This window comes from Protopterus annectens, chromosome 13.part0, assembly GCF_019279795.1.
Source record: "Protopterus annectens isolate FY-2018-M chromosome 13.part0, PAN1.0, whole genome shotgun sequence".
Lineage (NCBI taxonomy): Eukaryota > Metazoa > Chordata > Ceratodontiformes > Protopteridae > Protopterus > Protopterus annectens.
This window is the reverse complement of record NC_056747.1, coordinates 337,206,715-337,233,147: the sequence shown is the minus strand read 5'-3', so window position 1 is coordinate 337,233,147 and position 26,433 is coordinate 337,206,715. Positions and strand designations below refer to the sequence as shown.

The 26,433-nt window shown below is 41.5% G+C and overlaps 1 protein-coding gene across 1 annotated transcript in view; it reads right to left on the bottom strand.

Moving 5' to 3' along the window:
* CRTC1 (CREB regulated transcription coactivator 1) overlaps positions 1 to 26,433 on the bottom strand; it is a 1,948,027-nt gene that overhangs the window by 603,224 nt on the left and 1,318,370 nt on the right. Inside the window, exon 9 of the mRNA XM_044053956.1 lies at positions 16,719 to 16,867. Within this exon, the coding sequence (XP_043909891.1) occupies positions 16,719 to 16,867 (149 nt within the window). The remainder of the gene's footprint in view (positions 1 to 16,718; positions 16,868 to 26,433) is intronic.

Genomic DNA, 26,433 nt, shown 5'->3' with positions numbered 1-26,433 from the left:
CAAAGAAAGCAAACTGATCAAGTAAACTGCAATTCTACTTTCTATGTAGATAGTGTAACAGTCTGCTCAATATTTGAGTGGTTTGGCTGGCTACAATCAACTGCATTAGAAGCTGAAGTACAAACTTGCAGTTTTAAAGATAGTACTCTATTTCATTTTTTTATTTAATTGTTTAACTTAATTTTGCCTGACTGAAATATTTTTTTGCCTGACTGAATTATTTTATATACTTTCTGGCACTGCTTTCTGTTCTCATCTGTCCTGAAACTGTTTTTCCCCCTCCCACCTGATTCCTGTCGTGTTGTTTAGCTGGTGGTTTGCAGTTGTCCGCCCCTACTGTAAATTTGATCTGGCACACCCCTCCCAGTCTAGTGTTCACTCTACTTAATACAGAGAGAACATTTTAGAAGGCCAACTCACTTCCTCTCTCCTTGCACTTTACTAAATATAAAAAAAAATTGCACTTTATTCATCTGCTTTTAATGTATTTGTGTTTCTTCCTACATTATTACCTTATTTTGCTTTTGCCTCTAAAGTTTGATAGCCATTTCTGTGCATTTAACGTGTTTTTTTTTATTGTATCTGCTTTATTTTCTGAAAGAAACAAAAATATACTTGCTTTCCTGCCTTTCTAAGCTAGTATAGTCCAGTTTTCAGGGCTGTGTTACAAGTTTCTGTGCTTGCCCATACCTTACTTGTATAGAAGGAAGTTTCTCTGTTAACCTGTGAGAACGGGGAGCTTTGAGCAGCCTATCTGTCCCTGGCCATTTTTGGGCCAATTTCTCTCTCTTTCATATCCCTGCTGTAAAACCCACATTTGCGCCGTTTTGCATGCCGGGCAGCGCCAGTTAGCTAGGGTATAACTATTCCCGGCTCCACAATGTCTACTCTTCAACTTTTCCCTTGGAACTAGACAAACTTTCAACTTAAGCACTCAAACCATTCATTTCTCAGCTCGGCACTTGCTCAAAACTCATAGCAACCACTAATAAACCTTAGCATTAGACCCCCCTATACTGTAGAGAAGGACAAGGCTCTCTAGTCGACCTTACCAGCCAATAAGTAAAACAGTTCACTGTACCTATTCCAGGCATGTCCAAAGGGCAGTTTCAGGTGTACTCTCCGGTCCATCTGGTTAATCTGGGCATTTTGAGGCAATGTTACAATTGCCTCATGTACACAGACAACCCTCTCCTACCACAAAACTAATGCATGTGAGAGATACAATTATACAGCCAAACTGTTGGCTAAGCTCTCTCAACCCAAGAGTGGACCAGACAGTCAAGAGGAGAAGGGAATTACTTGCATCACACCACCAGTCTCACACAGACCTATGAAACCAGCACCAGCAAAAAACACACAAATACAAGAAAACACACTCGGAGGTTCTAAATAAAAATCTGCAAAAGCAACAGATACCTCCAAAGCAGACATCAAAGCAACCTCCACCCCCCAACACAAACCATGAAACATACATCACAAAACCAGTGTGCCACACAATCACAGCCCTTAAGGCAAAATAACATGCCAAACACAGTAGTAATAGGTGACTGTATAGTCAGGCACACTGAAGTCCCACTCACTAGGTTGAACAAGGAGAAGGTTACTGTTAGCTGCCTGTCAGGTGCCAGGATCAGCCACATAACACAAACACTCAGGTCACTCCAGAACAAGCACAAATACATCTCTGTCATTGTTCATGTTGGTGTGAATGACCTGAGCCATACCTCCCTGGACTACATGAAAAGAGACATGGAGGAGCTCTCTGATCACATAGCCCAGGTCGGTATGACTGAGTAGCATCCTGCCTTCACCAAGAATGATACCACGGTATAAAGAAAAATTATCAATTTTAACAATTAGCTAAGCTTCTGGTGTCACTCAAAGGGGATCCGGTGTCTGTCAGCCTGGGATGACATGCTCGACAAGCCACGTGACTTCGCTAGAGATGGCTTGCACCGCTCATCCTTAGGCTTTCGAATACTGGCCAAGGCTCTTGCCACTCCCATAGTACCTTTTTTAGGCAAGGTTCAAAAGACAAACCCCCTGCCATAAATAGCACAATTTAAAAAAACTGAGGGTAATACTACTCAATGCCAGAAGTCCAAATTTCAAAATGCACGCACTCGAGGCACTCCTCAGTATGGAGAAAATTGATATATGTGCAGTAACAGAAACCTAGTTTAAGGCTCCAGAGAGCACCCCAGCACTACCAGGCTACAACTCATACCATACATTTTGGCCACAAAACCCTGACCAAAATACAAAAGGCGGGGGCATATCCATATTCATCAAGGATACCCAAACCTCCAGGTTAGTGGCACAGCACGATGCTTCAGAGATCATCCATGTGCAACTAACAACGGGCCAAACTGCAATTCAAATTGTAGCTTGCTACAGATCACCCACCATGTCCCATGACCCCCATTCCACATTTTTGGAAACACTAGGAAACATAAAGGTCCTACCAAACACCCTCATATTGGGTGATTTCAATTACCCAAACATTATCTGGGAGAACTACTCAAGTACTAACTCCCTTGCCCAAAATGTCCTAGAATTTATAAACTCAAATGCCCTGGATCAACTGGTCAACACCCTCACCAAAGGTGACAACATATTGGACCTCGTTATCACCAAAATGGGCGACCGGTGTTCCACACCAGAGGTCAACCCCTCTCTGGTTAGATCTGACCATAAACTAATCACTCTGGATATCAATATTCCGCCACCACCCCCGGTCAAAGAAACCACCATGAAAAACTTTTCAAAAGCAAACTTCACATTACTTAAGACCAACGTGGAAAGCTTCAAAGCCACCATGCCAAAGGAAAACTCTGTCCCAAGCTGCAAAATCCTTTACTTATGCACTCTACGGGCACCTACAAGAATGCATGGATCATGCTAACCCAAGCAAAACTAAGACTCACTCCTCCAAGAAAAGGAAACCAGTCTGGTGGAGCCCTGCCATAAACAAGCTATACAAGAGGAGGGGGAAACTAGTACAGAAAAGGGTAAAATACCAGGAAGGGAAGACATCCCTGATCAGTATCAGCAAGAAACTACGATCCCTCAAAAAAGCATCCAAGGCTAGCTTCAAAAGAAAAATTGCCAAGGACTCCAAAGATAACCACAACGCATTCTTTAGCTATGTCAAGAATCTAAGTGGCAATTCTGAGATCTGCATGGAGTTAGTGCAGAATGGCACAAAATACACTGAACCGACCAGATATCGCCAACATCCTGGCAGACAGGTTCAGTACAAACTTCACCCCCCTCTCACCCTCAAAAGGGCCCATAACCATACCAGAAGAATGTAGTGCCCCTGAAATCACAGATACTGAGGTTAAAACAGCCCTCGCCAAAGCCAAAAATACAGCATCAATGGGACTAGACAGTGTCCCAGGCTGCATCCTACACAAGCTCAAAGATGAACTAACCCCTCACCTAAATACACTGTTCAAACTCAGCCCTCTCCACAGGCTACATTGCCCATAGAGTGGAGCACAGCAACAGTTATCCCACTCCACAAAGGTGGCGCCACAACAGACCCCGGGAACTATCGCCCTATAAGCCTGACTAGCTTGCTGTGCAAGGCTATGGAGCACATCATTATGGATCTCATAAACAGAGACATTGGGAACCTCCAAACACTGGACCTTACCTAGTTTAGCTTTAAGGGCAGATCATGCCTCCTAAACCTGGTGGACTTCTTTGGGACAGTTACCAAGGCTATAGACGAGGGAAAGGTGGTCCACACAGCCTACCTAGACATCGCTAAGGCCTTCAACACCATTCCCATTCAGGTCAACAGCCTGAACATAAAATCCTACGTCATGAGATGGTTTGCCAACTGGCTCATGGACAGAACCCACATGGTGAGAGTTGCGGGAGCTAGGTCTGACTCTAAACTGATGACAAGTAGTGTTCCCCAGGGCTCAGTAATAGGACCCCTCCTGTTCGGCATATACTTCTCAGAGGTACAGGCAAGCACAGAAGGACTATGGCTGACCAAGTTCGCAGAAGACTGCAAACTAGGAGCTATAATTGATTCTCCGGCAGACACAGACATCCTCCAAAAGGGTCTCACTGAGACAGACACCTGGTGTCAAAACCATGGTCTCAAGCTAAATGCCAAAAAGTGCATAGTCATCCCCTTTGGAAAAAACAAAGTGTCCACAAACTACCACATAGGTGGTAGCCCCCTGAATACGGAAGGGATAAGGGATCTGGGGACCCAAGTAGACAGTAACCTCTCCTTTGATAATCACATTGCCAAAGTAGTTAGAAAATCCTTCTATGTGGCCGACCTAATCACAAAAGGGTTTGCATCCAGATCAAAAGAGGTCATTGTGCCCCTCTACGCATCACTCATCAGACCCATCATAGAGTACAATGCCCCATTTTGGATGTACCTTACAAGACACATGCAACAGCTGGAAAAGACCACAAAAGTACCTCACCAAGAGGATCACTGGCCTCAGACAGATGCCCTATGCAGCTCGACTGAAGAAACTCCAGCTGTACTCGGTTGCATGCCGCCTACTCAGAGGTGATCTCTACCTGACATACAAGGCCATGTCCAACCCAGAATTGATGGACATGCCACATGCTCTACGGATCTAAACCTCACCACAACAATAAATAGGACGTGCTGGAGGGACAGATTCCTGTCGCAGAGATTTCCCATACTCCGGAACAGTATTCCAGTCTACATTAGGCAGAGCTCCTCGCTAACCCTCTTCAAGAGAAACCTTGACGAGTGGATGGGAAACAGAAATTTACCCCAGGGATCACTTCAATGGCTCTAATGGACAGAGGCACAAGGAACTAATCTAAGGGGGCGGCGAGAGCCAACAAATTCCGGCTAGGCTTATATATACCTTTGAGCAGATAGCCTAGTACCTACCTATGAACCTATCCAGGCATGTCTATGGGTCAGCTCCCAGTGTTTTCTCCTGTCTACCTGATGAATCTGGGCATCTTGGGACAATGCAGCAATTGCCTCATGTACACAAGACAATTCTCTCCTCCTACTACCCAACACTACAACCTGTGAGAGATGTACTTATATAGCCAAACTGGAAGCAAAGCTCTCTTCACCCAAGGCTGGACTAAACAGTGAAGAGGAGAGGGTAAAACACTTGCACCACCCCACACTTATCACATATTCCCTCAAAACTTACACCACCAAAACACACACACAGAAACACAAAACAGAAACCTACATTCACGGAGGCTCTAATAAAAATTTGCTCAAGCAACAGAGACATCCAAAGCAGTAACAAAGCAACCTCCACCCCCCCCCCCAACACAACCCAAATGACACATAGCTCACAAACTCAGTGTGCCACCCAACCACAGCCCATAAGGCATAACAACATACCCAACACTATAGTCCTAGGTGACTCTATAGGCAGGCACACTGATGTTCCACTCCCCAGGCTAAACAAGGAGTAAGTTGCTGTCAGCTGCCTGTCGGGTGCCAGGATCCACCACATAATGCACGCACTCAGGTCACTCCACAACAAGTACAAATATGACTCTGTCATTGTCCATGTTGGTGTGAATGACCTGAGACATACCTCCCTGGACTACATGAAAAGAGACATGGAGGAGCTCTCCGATCTTGTAGCCCAGGGAGGTATGACTCTAGCCCTAAATAACATCCTGCCATCACCCAGAATGATACCACAGTACAAGGACAAAATTATTGACTTCAACAATTGGTTAAGCTTCTGGTGTCATTCTAAGGGGATCCAGTATATGTCTGCCTGGTATGACATGATCGACAGACCACGATACTTTGCCAGAGATGGCCTGCACCTGTCCCCCTTGGGATTCCGGATACTGGCTAAGGCTCTAGCCACCCCTATAGTGACTTTTTTAGGCAAGGTTCGAATGACAAATTCACCACCGTAACAGGTACAAGCAAGCAAAATCTGAGAGTAATGCTACTCAATGCTAGACATCTAAACCTCAAAATGCACTCACTCGAGGCACTCCTTAAAATAGAGAAAATTGGCATCTGTGCAGTGACAGAGACCTGGTTCAAGGCTCCAGAGAACGCCCCTGCATTACCAGGCTACAATTCATATCACACCTTTCGGCCACCTAACCTGGACTGAAACACTAAAGGCGGAGACGTGTCAGTATTCATTAAGGATATCCACACCTCCAGGCTAGCTGCTCAGCATAATGCATCCTAGATTATCCAAGTGCAACTAACTCTGGGCAAGACCGCAATACAAATTGTAGCTTGCTACAGATCCCCCACCATGCCCCAGGATTCCCACTCCTCCTTTCTTGATACACTGGAAAATATTAGGATACAACCTAACACCATAATAATGGGCAATTTCGACTACCCCACCACTACTCATGTACCATCACTTTTGCTTAATGTTTTCTGGAATTCATAAATTCCAATGCCTTGGATCAACTTATCAACACCCCCACCAGGAGCAGCAAAATCCTAGACCTGGTCATTACCAACACGGACGACCAGGGTTCCACACTAGAGGTCAATTCCTCATTGGTCGGATCTGACCACAAGCTAATCACCCACATCCCGCCCCAACCCCCATTATGGAAACCACCATAAAAAATGTTTCCATAGGCAACTTCACACTTCTTAAGACAAGTGGCAAACTTCATGACACCCATCCAGACGGACAATAGAGGTACGACTGCTGAATCCTACACAAATGCACTTTATAAGCACTTACACGAGTGCATGGATCATGCTATCCCTAACAGAACCAAGATGCTATCCTCCAAAAAAGGAAGCCAATCTGGTGGTCCCCTGCCATAAACGAACTCTACAACAGAAAAAAGAAACTGCTGCAAAAAAAAGAGTAAAATCCCATGACTGCAGGAACTCCCTTGTCAGCCTCAGTAAGAAGCTGAGATCCCTCATAAAATCCTCCAAAGCTAGTTACAAAAACAAAATCGCCACTGTTTCTAAAGACAACCACAAAGCATTCTATAACAATGTCAAGAATCTCAATGGCAACACTCAGATCTGCTCTGAGTTACGGCACAATTGCACTAAATATGCAGAGCAAAACCAATTGCTGTGCACGTGGGTGATGCACGGCCAGGAAATACCATAGAAAAACACAGTTGGCCAGCAAAGATAGCAGTCAAGCATACAGCCAAAATCAGAATAGTAAATGAACAGACTTTATTTAATATAAAAATAACAAACCGGTTTCGGCAAAATAATGCTTTCTTCAGTGTTAGAGAAACAGACACACAGAATACAATTAAATATTAATTGTATTCTGTGTGTCTGTTTCTCTAACACTGAAGAAGGCATAATTTTGCTGAAACCAGTTTGTTATTTTTATATCAAAGTCTGTTCATTTACTATTCTGATTTTGGCTGTATGCTTGACAGCTATCTTTGCTGGCCAACTGTGTTTTACTAAATATACAGAACCAACTGATATTGCCAACATCCTGGCAGGCAGGTTCAGTGCTAACTTTACCCCCCTCTCACCCCCTAAAGGGCCCATTTCTATACCGGAAGAATGCAAAGTTCCTGTAATCACAGCTGCACAGGTAAAAACACTCTCTCCAAAGCCAAGAACACAGCATCCATGGGACCTGACAACATCCTAGGCTGCATTCTACATGAACTACAGAACGAACTGGCACCCCACTAAGTACCATGTTCAATCATAGCCTCACCTCAGGCTTTGTGCCCACTGAATGGCGCACAGCCATGGTTATCCCACTCCACAAAGGGGTATCCACCATGGAGCCCGGGAACTACTGCCCGCTTAGCCTGATGAGCCTGGTTTGCAAGGCCATGGAACGTATCATCATGGAACTTATAAACAATGACATTGGCAATCTCCAAAGTCTGGACCCCACCCAGTTTGGGTTTGTAAAAGGCAGATCATGTCTCCTAAACCTGACAAACTTCTTTGAAGCAGTCATCAGAGCCGTAGATGAGGGTAAGGTGGTCCACACAGCCTATCAACATCTCGTCAAGGCTTTCGACAGCATCCCCTACTCTGGAATTATAGATAAACTCACTAAACTAGGTATAAATCCCTATGTCACAAGATGGGTTTCCAAATGGCTCACTAACAGAACCCACACTGTAAAGGTAGCAGACTCCAAATCCGACTTCAGACCAGTGACAAGTGCAGTACACAGGGTTCAGTCCTGGGTCCTCTCCTGTTTGGTATTTACTTCTCTTAAGTACAGGCTAACATAGAAGGTCTTTGGCTAATGAAGTTTGCAGATGACTGCAAACTAGGAGCCATAATCGAAACTCCTAACGATGTGGACATCCTACAAAAGGGTCTCACTGAGACAGATGCCTGGTGTCAAAGCCATGGTCTCAAACTCAATGCCAAAAAGTGCACTGTCATCCCTTTTGCTAAAAACTTTGTAACCATGAACTACCACATAGGCAGTAGTCTACTTAACACCAAACGTATGATAAGAGACCTTGGGACACAGGTGGACAGTAGTCTCTCCTTCGATAATCACGTCGCCACAGTGGTCAGGAAATCCTTCTACATGGCACACCTCATCACAAAAGGTTTCTCATCCAGGAAAAAAATAGGTAATTGTTCCCCTCTACTCATCACTCATTAGACTGTACAATGCCCCTTTTGGTATGTACCTCACAAGACATCTACAACAACTGGAAAGGCTGCAGAAATACCTCACAAAGAGGATTGCCGGCTTCAAACAGAAGCAACACGCAAACAGTCTCAAAAAACTCCAGCTTTACTCCATCGCATATCGTCTACTCAGAGGTGATCTCTGCCTAACATACAAAGCTATGTCAAACCCAGAGTTGTTGGACATGCTCCACTTAAAGAAATCCCAATCACTCCGAGCTACACACTCTAGGGACCTAAACCTTGTCACCACAATAAACAGAACATGCTGGAGGGATAGATTCCTGTACCAGAGACTTCCCATACTCTGGAACAAGCTACCTATCTATATCAAACAAAGCTCCTCATTAGCACTCTTCAAGAAAAATCTTGATGACTGGATGGTAAATAGGAAATTCACCCCGGGGATCACTTCTGTGGCTCTGCTCAACAGGGGCACAGGAAAATATTTTTTTTGGGTGGTGAAAGCCAAGGTACCTTCTTGGCTAGGCTTATATAGGCCCTAGGGCCAATAGCCTAGTACCTACCTATGAACCTATGAAGAATTGATGCAGTGAATTTGTTGGCAAAGAGCAAAGTGTTTTGTACTGTCCAGATCAATGGTAAATCCACCGAGTTTAAAGTAGACACTGGTACAAAGTGTAATGTTATATCAGCAGACACATTTGCTAAAGTGAAACTAATGAGCAACTCAATGTGGCCAGTAGTGAGAAACTTGTTGCTTATGGAGGTGAAGAAATTCAAACCAAAGGCTCAGTAATCCTTTCATGTTATTTGGTTAAGAACTGTTACAGCTTGTTATTCTATGTAGTTTGAAGACTTCTGCAGTCATTACTGGGTCTCAGACACAGTTTGAGAATGAAAATGAATCTGCTTTCTTTTACCAGATAAATTCATCATATAAGTGCATATCCTAGTTCCAATTTTTCTGAAGCCATTTTCTCAGAGTATGTTGATGTTTTCAATGACAAGTTGGGCAACGTTCAGTCGGGTATTCCATGAAGTTAGACCCAGAGTTCACTCCCATAGTCAGACCAGCAAGAAAAGTTCTGGTACCTACGCAGGATAAAGTCAAAGCACAGTTGGATAAAAATGGTGCAGCAAGGTGTAATTTATCCAGTTAAAGAACCAAATGAATGGCTGTTGTCCATGGTAGCAGCTCACAAAAAAGGCTCAGACAAAATCAGAATATGTACTGACCCAAGGGATCTGAACAAAGCATTGAAGAGACCACATCATCCAATGCGTACAGTCGAAGAGGTTGCAGGTCTGATACCAAATGCCACTGTTTTTTCTGTCTTGGATGCAAAAAGTTAATTTTGGCAAGTGATGCTTGATCACAAATCTTCATTACTAACTACTTTCAGTACCCGGTTTGGCAGATACAGATTCCTAAGAATGCCATTTGGAATAAATTCTGCAAGTGAAGTCTTCGAGCGTGCAATGGAGCAAATTTTTTCAGGTAACCCTTGTGCCATTACAGTAGAGGATTTATTGGTTGAAGGCAATGGTGAAGCAGAGCATTACAGAAACCTAAAGAGAGTTCTAGACAGAGCACGTGAAGTGAACTGAAAGCTCAGTTCCTCTAAAGTGTAAATTCAGACTACCAGAAGTCACATATGTAGATCATTTACTTACCAGCACTGGGTTGAGACCAGACCCGACCAGACAAGCAGATACTCTTGAGATGTCAGCACCAGACAATATTCAAGCTCTACAGTGTTTCCCAGGCATGGTGAACTATTTAGGCAATTTTATACCAGACTTCACTGAGTTGACAGCACCTTTAAAAGAGCTGATGCGCAAAAGTGTTACATGGTCTTGGTTGGAACAGCACGAGAAGGCATTTGAAGGCTTTAAGCAGATGATTGCCACCCCACCTACATTAAGATACTATGATGTCAATAAACCAGTCACTCTTTCCTGTGATGCTTCAAAGTTTGGTCTTGGCACAGTTATTCTTCAAGACGGTAGACCAGTAGCCTATGCATCTAGAACACCCAAAATGAAATACAATATGATCAAAATGACAAACAACTTTTGGCAACAGTATTTGCATGTTCAAAGTTTCATGAGTATATCTATGGTCGAGCTATTCAGATTAAAAATGATCACTGACCTCTAGTTACTACTCTAAAGAAGTCTATGCATTCAGCTCCAGTGAGATTACAAAGAATGATGTTCAAACTGCAAAAGTACAACTTCAAAATGGTCTATACAAAAGGCAAACTTCTTTATCTGGCTGATACCTTATCCAGATTGCCTAGTAATACAGTGGAACAGCTTGACCCAGAGAATTTTGACTTTGACATGATGGCAGTGCTTAATTTCTCTACCACTAGACTTGATGAGCTGAGAGATCATACAAAGACTGATCCAATTTTGCAAAAGCTCAACGACTACATTAATGCTGGATGGCCTTCAAAGCAATATAGTATACCAACTGAAGTGCAAACCTATTTTCCTTACAGAGATGAGATGTTGATGGAAAATTGCATTATTTTCAAAGATCATAAAATTGTTGTGCTTGCTTCCTTACAACATGAATATATCCAGATTTTGTTTACCCAGGTTCCGCATCTAAGAGAAGGGTGAGGGAACTAGTATTTTGGCCTTCATTATTAAAACATATTGATAAAATACTTTCTTCTTGTTCAGTACACAATAGTACTAAACCGCATTTGCAAAGAGAACCATTTCAGCTAAGTCAAATTCCTGAACTACTTTGTTCAATAGTAGCCAATGACATATTTAAGTGGAAAATCAGCATTACTTGGTATTGGCAGATTCTTGTTTGAACTGGTATGAGACTGATCTACTACCTAATCTAACACCCACTACTATTACTAAGTTGAAACATTTCTCAGTCCATGGTAGTCCACACAAAGTTATTTCAGACAATGGTACTCAATTTACTAGTCAGTTATTTCAGAGATTTGCAAGAGAGAATAGTCCGGAATATCCACAGTCAAATGGACTAGCTGAACATGCAGTGCAGAGTGCAATGAAATTACTTGAAAGGTCAAAGCACGATAATACCGATGTCTTTTTGAATTGACTTCATCTCAGAAACATATGCCGTGATGATATACCTGGCTCGCCTGCTCAAAGACTTCTATCCAGGCAAACCAGAACAATGCTACCTATTAGTTACAGTTTATTGAGGTCTAAAGCTAAGAACAACAGAACCATCAAAGCCCAATTATTCAAGAGGAGTTCTACCGAGAAGTCCAGTTATGATAAATCGAGCAGACTTTTTCATCCATTGAAAGAAGGAGAGACAGTGAGTATACAAACGGCGAAAGGTTTTGACTGGATTGGTCAAGTTACAGGTATTTGTACAGAGCCGAAATCTTACTTCGTAGAATCTGAGGGTGTGGAGTACAGGAGAAATTGCAGACATCTTCCTGTACCAGAATCATTATCACAGCACTGCTCCTGTGATACAGACTCTACATCTCAGAGTAAGTCAGACATTGTTCCCATCTCAGAATTTCTTTTAACCTCATTCCTGAGTATGTTCCAGATATTCCCAAGGTTGAACACTGAGCAAAGACAGTTCCAGTTGCTAAATCTAATTCTTAGTTTTATGTCACATGAATTGTACACATTTCCACACCTAGTGTGAAATACACAATGACATGGACATAACTGTATATATGTACCTAGTTCTGTATAATTTCATGACAAAGAACTATCTGTAATATTTGCATGCCAAATGAGATTCATAGCACTGCATGCTCTATTTCTCAGAGAGAGAGGATGTAAGAACAGATTGCATGTGCTGTATCTTTAAGAAGCATATCAAGGACTGAACATGCACATATAAGTAGCAGACACATGCGATACTCAGTGCCATTTTGAGAGTGCAGCCAGAGAGTGAGCATGTATGAAAGCAATAGCTAATTTGTATACAAGTTACCCAAGTTAAAGTCGATAAGCTTCTATCATGATGTGTTTTTACAGGTGTACATGCCTATGGACCGGTGAATGGTTGATTGGGTATGGCCGAAAGGATTGCGGCAACATCACAAAACTGCGATTGCAAGTGTTGGGAATTGCAAAATCCCATCCCCTTTTTGACCTATGTTAGCACTTGTTTCAGGGTGTAGAGTAGTCAGAAATGTAGAATTTGGAGTTTTTATGACATTCTGACTGTTCAGCATTATGGGATTCGCAGAGAAAAATCATTCAAATGCATGGTCAAGCAATGTGCGCTTGACCATATAAATGTAAACCGTTTGTACATAATAAAGCTGCTTGAACAGAACCCACAAAGACTCATCTACTGTATCCTAACTAGACGAGCGACAGTTCACATTTTAACTTACAGAGATTAATATAACTAAATATCCATGCCATCCTTTTTGCCATTAAATATTTTAAATACCATGTTAATTCCCCCATCTAATTATTAAAGAACTTATCTGCGTCGTACATATTCCTCAGACATTTCACATCAGAGTTCTTTTCCCCATGAATGTCTATCACTGTCTCTATAGCGCCCTAATCATTACTGAGGGCTTTCAACAGATTTTTGCAACAAATAATATTTTCCTTTAGGCATGCAACAAATATCACCAAATTTAACTTTTAATTACTGTCCACAACATAAACATTTCTCAACCTATTCATATGCCTGACTACAGATACTGTGCATGTCCACATAACATTTCTCATTTAATTTTATTCTTCTTCTCGTGACCATCCTCAATCTGTTTCTTGTCTTTCACCCCACATTTTGATCATATATATGCAGTGGTTGATAATTACTTTTATGCATATTTATATAAAGTTTAATCGAGCCACCTTCACTTGTCTCTCAACTGCCATTCCTCAGGTAGTGGTTAATTTACCTTTATAGATTTCACTGAAACCAGGTCCCAGCAGAGTTATCACTCAAGTTTTTGGTCCAAGGCTGTAGTACTTAGCAGTAAGCTTCAAATCAGTTTTTTATTGTCCTTTCATTATTTTTCTATTTCAGTGTTCTAACTCCAAACGTTGTGTCTTACCCTATTATTCTTGGAAGAAAAGCACATTATCGCTCAATAAATTCATACTGTCTGCTCCCATTTGCAAGTCATTTAAGCCATTGTTTTCTGCTTTCTTCTTTGGTATAGTCCAAATGGCTCCTCCTCTCTTGCCACAGCTGTATCACACCCCCCTCATACACAGAATCCTTGGATTCACCCTGTTACCTCTTATTCTTCTAAATCTCTCAGTTTAGCATTTTTCTTCATGTCTACTGCCCTAAGCATATGGATTCCAAAAGGAAATGTTCAGGCATTACAGTCTCTCTCCTTCCCCCTCTCATTTACGTAGGAAGAGATCTCTTGGTCTCTTCTCTAGGCCACCTTTGTGATATCAACTTTTTCCTTTATCTTATGCTGCCTTCTGAAGAGCAAAAATAAATCCATCCCTTCACTTCTCACCTTAATCTGTTGTTCCTCCATACTACTGCATGCTTGCTGATGTACCCTCCCCTCCACTACTGTAGTCATGTGATTTACTGTTTTTAATCACTCTCACAGCCTCTTCAGGATCTGTAAAAATTTTTTTTCATTGATCCTTGCTGAAAGATTCCGAGGTCCACTAGATAGAACAGCCTCCAGTGAATTCTTTTACTTACACATACCACTAGAGCAAATGTGCCTCTTTTTTTAGTCTTGTTTCCTTCCACTGATTCCTTTACATTTGTGCTTTTTCCTGTCCATTCAGATCTCTGTATAATACTGGATTCACCTGACACGCCTCTACTTGGGAAGCATAGGTTATATACTTCTAAAATAAACTGTAGTTTCGAAATTAAGAATTTAGCAATGCCATATTTGGATACAAGATCTCATTATCCTTTTGGGAAAACTTGGCAAGAATTAAAAAGATCCCCTGAGTTATTAGTCTAGTAACACTGTATGAATCTTTGAAACAGGGCTACCCAAGAAAGGCCGGACTGGAAGTCCCAAATGCTAATCTACAATCAATTGTTCGTGTTCTTGTAAACAAATATGGATATGCTACTGCGTTCTTATTAAGGTACTTGCGCTCTTTTTGGACTCTATAAAATTGGTTAGACTTCTTGGGGGGGGGGGCCTGGGAGTACGGCTCTAACAGTACTTTGATATGCACCTCTGAAGACCTGAATGACCAGAAGGATCGAGGTGAGCTTGCCCCCCCACTCAAAACCCTAGATACCATTTTAAAAAGTCTGATAATTCCTTGACCCCCACCATTCACCCAATTTAAAATGTTCTCAAAAAATATCCTCTACGAAAACCCAGAGATTATGGAGTTTTTACTGTCCACATCACAGCCCAAAAAGCAGTCTACTCAGACTGAAAAGACCACATACGCTTTTCTGATAATAATCAGGTGTCTCTTACAGGGAGAGGTCTTTCTTCCTTTTGGTAGGGGTACCATATCACAAGGCAGATGTCTCAAGAGATTTGGCCATGCCACTATGTACTTTCATGAGACAGAAAAGATGCTGTCAGTGTAGACAACTGTAGGTCTGATCTCATTACCTGCAAAATGAAAGTGCAGGGATAGGGAAATAAATGGCAGCCACTACAACTGAGGGGTTGACTGAGATGCCCAAGAAGTGGCACTTGGTTGGGAAGAAACTTCCTTGAAAACTCTGATGTTGGGAGTCCACTGCCTGCCTCCAAGGGGGGGCTAATACATGTGGATACTCTGAAGCAAGAGGAACACTGGCCGTGGCAGACAAGGCTGTGCCTTACTAGAACTGGTTAGGTCAGGCCTGTGTCACACTGGCAGAGCCCCTAAGACCATGTGTCCCCTACCCACAGAATCCTTCACAGGTTCTTAGGCTTCTTCATTTTCCAGTGTTGATGCATATTATTTTCATGGCCTTTTTCTTTCCTTTGCTTGTAAAAGCCTTCTTAATGGCAGATGGGGGTGAACATCCATTGGCTCAATGTAAGACATTGCTGCACTCCAGAAAGGTCCTAGGAATTCAGTTGCAATGGAAAAAGCCATCTTATTAAATACTTTGCAGTGAAAACAAGTGGATACTTTATAATCTTTACACAAGCAAAAAAGCAAGGAGGTAGCAGCCTTTTAAATGAATTTGACTCTCACAAAAAAACTGAGATTTTTTTTTCTGTGGAAGTCAAGAACAACCCCCCCCCTTCCCCAAACAGTTAAAAAAAAACAACCATAGTGAACTCTTAGCAAATATGTCAGAAATAAATGTGTCAAAAACTAGAGTACTTATCACTCTCAAAGTCACCTGGAAGATGCTGCTGACCTGACAACTGCATGTTTCTTGTCATAAGAAACATATTCATATAGAGTTGTCTGCTGATACCCTTAGCATACAGAGGATATCACAGCCCCCCTCTGGAAACATCTGACAGCTCCAGATGCCTGCTTAGAAGAAATGTTGCTTCCAGTTAATTCCCTGATGCAAGGGATAATATTCTAGCCGTAGTCCTTAAGATGGTCATCAATTAGGTTGTTCAACGAAGTGGCAGATGGACAGAACAGGAATTAGAAAATGAAACAACCTGAAAATGGCATTCCTGTAAGTAATGAAAATGATGTACTGTATGATAAGTAAAAAATTCACTACTGAAACTGTGAAGCCAATAACCAAGAATGGTAATAAATGTAAAACTGGACATTTTAAATTGATTTATTTTTGCAGGGATGCTGTGCTTCCTATACCTCATGTGGTGGCTTTGCAGCTGCATCCCCCCCTCCCCCAAATTCTACATATACCACCTCTGAGGCTGCTACATTTCAGGGGAAAGGGAAGGAATACTTTAAAAAATTCATGGTACTCACAAACATCACTTTCAAAATTGCAAAGCTGACCCACAAATAAAATGTCTTTTACTGGTAAGCAAATAACAAAAATACATGACACACAGAAAGCATTAATACCAAAAATTTCCTCACTATTGCACTGAAAAGAAAATCAAAACAAGAGGGGTATTCTGACTTGTTCTTTGAATTCCAGATTGAGATCTGACTGCACTAAATTACATGATGATACTCTTATTTTGATGCAGCATTTTCACATTCAGTACACTTAAAAAGCAAAGTGCTGTACCTGTGTAATAGGAGAAAGCGGAGGGAGTGTTGGGGAGAGTTGCTGGGGTTGTTGCCTCCTGGATTCATTAAGATTAAGTGGCAACTGTGCAAGAGATGTCTGCGGGCGTTGAGGTGATCCTGTGACTGTTGGTTGCGTTGTTGTAATGCCTGGAAAAAATATGCAAACTAATAAAGAGAAAACCTCTCTTGTACAGTGTTAAAAAAACAAATTTGGCTTTCATTTATGTCCTCAACAGATGATGTTGTGTATTTAGTACGAAAGCCCACAAATGGAAGTTACACAACTTATTAATCGTATGTCTCACCCTAGGGCTCATTCAAACAAAACACTGACTATAAACTACTGAGGCATAACTAAAATGATCTCAATAAATAGTTTGTAAATGTATCACCCCACACAAAGTGACATTAATCTGCAAGGAAAATGTGATGTGGGTAAAACAGGTAAAGCAATTCAATTCTCATTCTGTGGCAAAGGAGAATCTGAAGAGGGTATGAAATATCACTGTCCTATTTAAAACAACTGCTTCCAGAAGGCAAATTTCACACTGATGTCTTTAATGATTAGTAATTTACTGCTGTTTTTCTTTCTAAAACTATGCAGTGTTGTCATCTATGCAAAATATATGAAATGCCAATTGTGAAGCTAACCAAATGTGATTATTACTGAGCTATGCCTTTCAGGAATATCACCTAGTGCAGAAATAGTATCTAAACTACAATTTATAAAAGCAGGTCAGCTCCCCTTAACCCTCTGCCCTTAACTGAAGACTGCAGTGTAAAGACAAAGGAAGGTACCCTCACACACTATACTACCAGTAAGTTTTGCTCTTGGCAATGACATATTCAAAGAAGTGGCAATGAACTTCAGGTTCTAATACAGTTAAGGATGACTACACTGAGGAAGACTTTTGCCAGTCATCTAATAAAATAGCAACACAAAAGAATTTAAATAACATACTCTAAGCAACCACTATTAACTCTGACATCTGCAATCAAAGACCAATTTTAAAAAGATCTTGTCGATACTTTTATTTTTATGACATTAAGCTTCCAAAAGCCCCTCCAAACAATTTGCTACAACACATCTTGCTTTCTTAAGAGAAAATAAGGGCAAAAGTAAAAAAATTAACACAGCAAACCTGTTAATAGTTATCAAGAGCATAATTAGATGTCAAGTGTTCACAAAAAAGTCAGAAAAGCATGCAGACATGATTTAGGAAAACCATCTCAAGAAATATTATAATATTAGGGATTCAGAGCATTTAAATTAAAATTATGTACTCACCATAACTACGCATCTGTGTTGTCCGTTTTCATTCTTCCTCAACATATGGGTATCGGATCTGACTCAACCAATCTCTAGATTCTTGGATCAAACTCTCGAGCTCCTCCTTTTACTCATAATGCCTCCTCACTTGCCAGATTACCTCAGATCGAGTATACTGCTATTAAATGTGCCTGAAGGCAAAAATACTTACAATAAATTATACCAAGAAACAGAACAGAAAAAGAGTAGGGGCACAAACTGGGGACAATGTTTCCCATATACCTCATCAGGCCACTTCCAAAGAATAAGGATTGGGGGAAGGAGGGTGGGGAGTTTTGGAAGAATGAAAATGGACAACACAGATGCATAGTTATGGTGAGTACATAATGTTTAATATCTGATGTTGTCATTTTTATTCATTCGTCAATGTATGGGACAGAGTCCCCAGCTACAATAATCTTGGGTGGCCCTCATGGAAAGGTATTCCGCAGAGCCAAAAGCAACCCTGTACCTGGATACGATGCCCAACTTGTAATGAGCAATAAAGGTATGGGAAGTGGACCGACTGGCCACTGCACTAAACATCAATTGAAACTCTGGCCCAAAAAGCAGATGAAGTAGCCATGGATTTAGGCAAATGAGCCTTTGGAGATTTAGGTAAGGACAACCCTCTTACAGAATATACAATGGAAATGCAATCTGTTATCCATTTAGCTAAGGTCACTTTAGATACTGGTTTTCCCAATTTGTTTTTGTTTTAACAAAGTTGTCTATGTACATCTAAAAGATGCAGCATGTATTCTCCTTTACTGTCAAATTTTGAAAAGAAGACTGGTAAAGTGACTATTTCATTCATGTTTGACTCAAACAACTTTTGGCAGGAAGGAGGGGTTTCTACGCAAGGTCACTGTGTCTTTGTGAAAACCCAAATAAGGGGGGTTTTGAAGAGAATGCTTGAGGCTCGGAAACTCGCCTTGCTGACGTAATGGCAAAAGAAAAAATGTTTCCCAAGACAGAAATTTTAGGTCTGACTTAGCCAAGGGTTCAAAGTGGGATTGGGTTAAAGTTTGTAACAGGAGAGTAAGAACCCAGGGTGGAGTAGAGTCTCTTACTGGAGGCCTAAGCAGAAGAGCACCCTTCCGAAAAGCCTTACAAATTTTAGAAACCACAGAGAAGGCATTGTGTCCTATGTAGTAATTAGAGAAGGCTGCATGATGGACGTTGACAGTGGAGAAACTGGCACCATCCTGAAAAATTGAAGACAGAAAATCTAATATAGAATGAATAACAGCTGTAAATGGATTCAGCTTTCTTTGCTCTGCCCAATAAGAAAACCTCTTCCATTTGCTCTTGTAAATCTTCTTGACAGAAGGTTTTTGAGAAGAGGATAAAATCCAACAAACTGGAGAGGAAAGCCTGGACTGTCCAGCCGTCACTGAAATTGGAGAAATCATTCCCAGCGGATGCAAAGGTAGATCTGGACTGGGGTCAGTGTCTCAGGCAGACAAAGAAGATGAGACCATAGGAACAGGAACCACACCTGTCGAGGCCAGAAGGGAGCAATGAGGATTCACCTTGCTCTTCAACCACTGTGCTTTCTGGAGAAATTTGGGTATTAAGGGAAGGGGGGGAATAAGCATATAGGAATTTGGAGGGGAGCCAAACATGGATTACAGCATCTCTTGGTGACTCCCTGAGGGGGGGGGGGTGTGGCTAGGGCAAAGAATCTGCCGCACTTGTTGTTGAAGGGAGAGGCAAAGAGGTTGCAGCAAGGTTAACCCCAGTGACGAAAAATCACTGTTGTCACTACAGGATTGAGAGACCACTCTTGCGGCTTCAGGATGGATTTGCTGAACTTGTCAGCTAAGATGTTGTGTGTCCGGGAATGTGAGTTGCTACAAGAAAGCAGTTGGAGGAGATCGCCCATTGCCAGACTCTCAGTACTTCTTGGCAAAGGGGATAAGATCTGGCTCCCCCCATTTGTTGATGTACCAAAGCATTAACATATTGTCTGTCTGGATAGCAATCGTACCTACAGGGAGAGAGTTCTGAAAGCCCTGCAATGCTAATAGGACTGCTTTCATCTTTAAGACATTGATATACAAATTCGTCTCTCTTGGGGACCATGTACCCTGAACATTCTGTCCCAAGAAATGCCCCCCACCACAACTGGGAGGCATCCATGGTCAGCGTGGCTTTTGGGGAGGAAAGATAAAAGAGCATCCCTGACAAAGCTCGTTGGACAGGATCCAGCAAAGTAGAAATCCTTGCAGGTTCACAAAATCTTTATTGGATACTCCAACGGATGCAGAAGCATTGATCATTGTACTGACAGGGTCCACTGGAGAATTCTCATGTGAAAGTGAGCCATGGTTAACAGGGCTGATCGCTGCAGCCATCAGACCTAAGGCTTGAAGAACCAGTCTCACAGGAGGAGAAGGACTGTCTAGAATCTGTCTTACATGCAATCTTAGGGAATTAATTCTGCTCTGAGGTAAGAAAGCGAACAGTCCGACTGTGTCCAGGTGAGCTACTATAAACTCCAAGATTTAAAATGGTTATAGTTGGGACTTGAAAAGATTTACTGTGCTCCCTAGGAATGGACACACCTGGAGTAAGATATGCCTGGCCTTTTCTAGAAGATGCTTCGTTGGTGCAGAAAGGAGCCAGTCGTCTAAGTAAGGAAACACTGTGAATCCATGCAGTCTGAGATAAGCTGCCACCACTGCCATACATTTGGCTAACACCCTGGGGGGCTGTGGTGAGGCCAAAGGGCAGTGCTCTGAACTGGTAATGACTGGCTTCCAGCTAAAGGGCAGATATCTTTGAGAGCGCCTGTTTATTTTGATGTGATAGTACTCATCTTGAAGATCTATAGAGCACATCCAGTCATCCTTCTGTAGAAGAGGCAGAATCGACTGAACCATGACCATACGGAACTTGGAGATCTTCACAAACTGAGATGACTGAGATCTAGAATAGGTCTCAGGTCCCTTGATTTCCTTGGCACCAAAAAGAACCTTGAGAAAATTCCGGATCCTGCTTGGTCTTGTGGGACCTTTTGGATGACTTTCTTTTCTAGCAGCTTTTGAATTTCTAAGGCTGCTAACTCCCTCTGACCGAGTGGAACATCAGGGAGATGTCTCTTTTGTGAGGGGCTTTGTGAAAAGGGAATGAAGTATCCTCTTGATCCTTTTGCACCCAAGAATCTCTTGTGATGGCTGTGCAGGAGTCTGGGTGGAAGGAAAAGCGCCCTCTAACTGCCCCCAGAAAAGAACAGTCAGGCAACCTTTCAGGAGCACTGAAAGGGCCTACCTGAGAAAGAATCTTGAGACCTTTGGTTCTGCAGACCCCCTCTGCCTCAAGGATGGCATCTTACATTATTATTTCCCCCTCTGCCTCTGGGAGAGAAATCTGCACGAGTCCTGAAAAGGTCCTTGAGATCTTCTTACAACCGTGCTGATGCCTAGAGAAAGATCTTTGTGGGGTACAGAAACAAATTCCAACAGCAGACAATGTCTTTCCATCTTGTTTACTGCAGGAAAGTGTGTCTTGCACTGTGGGCCCAAACAGGGAAGATCCATCAAAAGAAGCATTGATGACAGAGGATTTAAAGAGCTCCACAAAATCACATCAGGGCATGTCCCCTTATGGCTATGCCTGAACCACTCATGAGGAATGGATATGTTGGTTACAGAGTGGTCAGTTGGGAGAAGTTCTCTCTTCTTCTGCCGACATGGAACCTGGGGTAGACAGAGTTCCTTGATCAAGTGCCTCTGTAATCTAGTAAAATGTGCCAGGTAGTTGAGCGACAACAAGACAAAGGTCACCTAAGCATATCCAAATCTGTCCAAAGTTCTAGACTCTCTACTTGGAGGATGGACAGAGGAACTCTGTTAAACTAGTTCCTTTTTGGTGGTTGCAGCCACAACTATAACATCTGCAGGGATTCCCTTACTCCAAACTTGCCTGTCGTTGGGGGCTGGTCAGTGGAGTATAGGCTCCAGGGTGTCTGGTTCCTTCATGCCCAGTAGGAGACAAGATCTATAAGATCAAGAACACTAAAAAACAAGAAAAATAGAAAGGGTCCCTAACAGGGAACTTGCCTATCCTTATTGAATGTAGCTACAAGTCTTATGGCTCACAGAGTGTTGTTTCACAGAACTGCAGCAATAAAGTTCTGAGGATTTCCATACCCATACATCCCTCAAGTATCAACACATATTCTCATGGATAGATCTTAGGCCAGACATGCAGCATGAGAGGAACTTTATTTACTAACATTTGTTTACTGGTTAGTGTCCAACTGGGCCAGGGATCCGTTTTCAGCAGAGAACCGGGGAGAAAAGTTCCAAAACAAGTAGTAGACAACAACACAGCAATAGAAAGAGACAGACAAGTCACATGCATGTTTTCACATGAGAGATATCACTAGAGCGGAGAAATAAGAATGAAACTTATGCAATGTTAGTGTAGAGGTCAGTCAGGACTGAGGAGTTATCCTAGGTTGTTGCAGGAGAATAGACAGTGGTTAAGCTTTTCTATTAGGAGTAGTTTGAACTTGCAATTGTCGGGAGTAGTAAGTATTTGCTGGGGCAGTAGGTTTCAGGATTTAGACATTTTATTACAATAAAGACAGTCGCCATAGTAGTTTTTGGAGTTTTTTACCTTTAAGTGTAGTTTGTCTGATGATATCAGGCATCCTGGGGGTGGTGTTTGGTTCTACTAGGTTAAAATCAGCAGGGCAGTAATCAGGTTTATGGATGATAATATGTGAAATGGTGAGTTGGTTGAAACTTAGTAGGTGGGGTAGCCAATTGAGTTGGTGAAGTGAGGTACAGGGGGGGATTTGTGAGGCAGCTTTATGGCAAATTTGGCTATTTTATTATAGCAGCTCTCAAGGTTACTAAAGTCAGTCTTGTGCAGGTTGGTGAAGATTTGTGAGCAATAATGAAGGGTGGAAAGCAGATGGGATCTGGCAGTGGAAAGTATGGCATAGTTTGTTAGGAAAGGTTTGGCTCTATAGAGGAAGCAAAGTTTGATGTGAACTTTTTTAATTGTTAGTGATATATGTTTGTCGAATTTTAGAGAGTCATCTATTGTTACACCCAGAAGTTTAGTTTGACTGATTGGTTCAATTTTTGTGCCATCAGAGGAGTAAATGGTAAGAGGTTTGATTGATTTTAGTTCTACTGTTGCAGAAGGCCATAAGTTTAGTTTTACTTGGGTTGAAAATGAGTTGATGGTTTGTGAGGTATTTTTCAACATCTTGGGAGAGATTTTTGTACAATTACTTGTAATTCTTGGGTTGAGGGGGCAGAGCAGATAAGAGAGCCATCATCGACATATTGAATGACAGTGGCTAGTTGGGTAGTAGAATTGAGTTCATTAGTAAATATGATAAAGAGGAAGGGGTCCAAGGATAGAGCCTTGGGGGACTCCCACAGAGATAGGCAGGCAGGGGGGTAGTTTGTTTTTCTATCTAGTGGACTGCTGTGTGTTGGAAAGATAGCTATGAAAACAAGTCAGGGATGTTACACTGAGGTTATAAGTTGCCAGTTTGTTGAGCAGTATTTGGTGAGATACAGTATCAAAAGCCTTGGACATATAGAGTAAGACAGATGAGACAAGTTGACCATCGTTTGTGAGGAGGTGTGCAGTGTTGGTGAAACTAATGAGTGCAGTATTAGTACTATGCTTTGGTCAGAAGCCACTTTGTGAGTTAGATAAGAGACTGTTGTTAAGGAGATGGTCAAATAATTGTTGATGAATACATTTTTCTAAGATTTTGGAAAGGGGTGAGAGAATAGCAACAGGAAGGTAGTTTGTGAAGTCTGTAGAGGGGCCACCTTGTGTAGGGGGATGACATGAGATATTTTCCAAAGGAGAGGTACGTATTGCTCAGAGATGAAGCAGTTTATTAAGATACATATGTGCTTTTAATGGTCTGATGAAGCTGTATGTCAAAGTGCTTACCTTTTTTTACCTGAATTTAACTCTGATTTGTCGATTAAATCTAACTTTTTATGGTTCCTCTGACCGTGTTTTATTCCATGGCCATTTTTGATATGTATAACTTTTATTTAGCAATGAAGTACCTATTCTCGCAGCTGTCACCCTTTTTGTGTTTATCTGTTTTATTACGACTATTTGAAGCATGGCTGAAGGTTAATCCAGAGAGCTGGAACTTGACCATAACCTGGACAAAGTGATAAATTCACGACCCATATGGAGAGACTTGTGTGCTGCATTACCAGGAATGAAAATCCACTAATGCTGTTTTGAAGCTACACCGCAGGTGGAAGGAAATGTTGCCATTAATTTTGATCCTGAAGCATTACGTGTTGCTATGGACATATTGGAATATGATTTACTTAAGTTGAAGCATTTACAGACAGACAGACAGCATTTTGAGGTGTGTCTGCAACATCAGATTATCATAGAGGTCTGGAGCTGCTTACAAGATGGCAGAAGTTAAACCTGGAGGTAAGCAATAACTATATGACTGCTGCTAGACTTTTTTTTTAACCTGAGGAGGATGCCTTGAAAGAGAGTATAAAAGAGCAGAAATCGGAGTTGTACGCATGTTTTCCTGCCACTCTGACAAAAGTTTAGATGGGCTGATAGATACAATATTAATATACGAGAGAAAACTATTGCGACAAAAACTGCTTAAAACTGAGAGGGGCACAGCAAACTTCAGGAATGGTCATATTTTTAAATGGAGTAAGAACAGCTCTGACACTTTTAACAGTAACAGAAATCCATGCTGTTAGACACTGACAGTAATAAAGGGTCACGAGAGGAACTGAAATCAGCCAGTGTTCGACCTATGAAATCCCAAAGTCATGGGACAGTTTCTCATGTGAATGTACAGCCCTCTGCTACTTGTTCTAGTGACAACAGAGTATCCATAGACACTTCCCAAATGTTACCTTTAGGGAATGACATGAAGAGAAAACTTATTTCAAACAATATTAATGCATTGACTGATGGGGTTCCTATCACGTAGTTGAACTTTTACAAGTTTGAATCTCATATGGTCAAGACCACAAGTTCGAATTTCTAAAAGTTCAAGCATTTCAATGGAAGTCTCCATAAGGGGAGGTTTCCAATTTGTTCAATGGGGTGCCATCTCAGAGTTGGTATACTTAAGTAGCGGGTGCAGCCCCCATGCGGGGGGGGTGTAGGGGGGTTTGCCCCCCTGCTTAAAACAGTTTTTTTTTTTTTTTTTATGCATAGTCGAAGTTTTGTAACTTCGAACATAATGGTTCGGACATTACGTGTTCGAAATTATAAGGCTTCAACTATGTGATATAGACCCGACTGATGTTTCCTCTGCCTTCCCCTTACCTATAAACTGGGAACTTTTCAAGGTCAGAAGTTGGTCCAGGAGCACAGGATCTACGATAAGGAAATTACTAGTAGAACACAGTACCATTCAATCTCTAAAGAAAATATGGAAATAGACAGTGATACAATAATGTGGAATATTTCCAGATGACTTTTAACAACTGATGAGAAATGATTACTGGAGAAAGGTCTTTCTTTCATTCCAATGCAACAAAGTGACTTGATACCATCTTGGACATTAAATTGTTTCTTAGAAATGTGCTTTTAAAAACTGAGTTGGTAATACTGAACGGGCTAACAGTAATGCTTAAAGAAAACCTAGTTTCTACATTCCTACTACACATCTATTGATGTTTTTAGTATGTTTGTTGAGAATGATTTATATGATGCTTTCAGTGGAAAGAAGAGCAGAAATAGGAAAGAATATACTAATCTCACTCACAAAGAACAATCTGTTTTAACTACATTACAGTATGATGAAACCAAAGTGATTAGACTGGCTGATAAAGGGGGCCGGTCATGATAATGGATAGAACGTACTATTTTGATTCTATGAATTGGATGTTGAATGATGCATCCTTTTACTTAATGACTGATGTGAATGAAATTAATAGGATGAAAAAAAGGATATTTAATGCTTTAAATTATTATTTTTTGAGTAGAGTAATCTTGCATGACCTGTTTAGATTTCTACTGATTGAGAAGCCTTTGATACCCTTGACTCAAGGCCTTCCTGAGGTACATAAAGACTGTATGAATCCCTCTTTATGAGCGACAGTAGCAGGACGTAATTGGTGTATTGAACTGTTTTCGATATATGTTGAAAAACACTTATGGCCCATACTTGAGAAGAATAAGACATCCTAAAGGACTCCAAACAATTCTTAAGTGATTTTATACAACTTCACTAGGTTACAAATGAAAAGGCTGAATTATTATTTTGTCACCCTAGATGTACAATCATTATTTATGATGATGCTGAACAGTACTGGTATTGAACATGTTAGGAACTATTTACTTAGACACAGTGATTGTAGACATCAGTTATTAGATTTAATTTGTATGTTTATGGAGATAATCCTTGAGATAG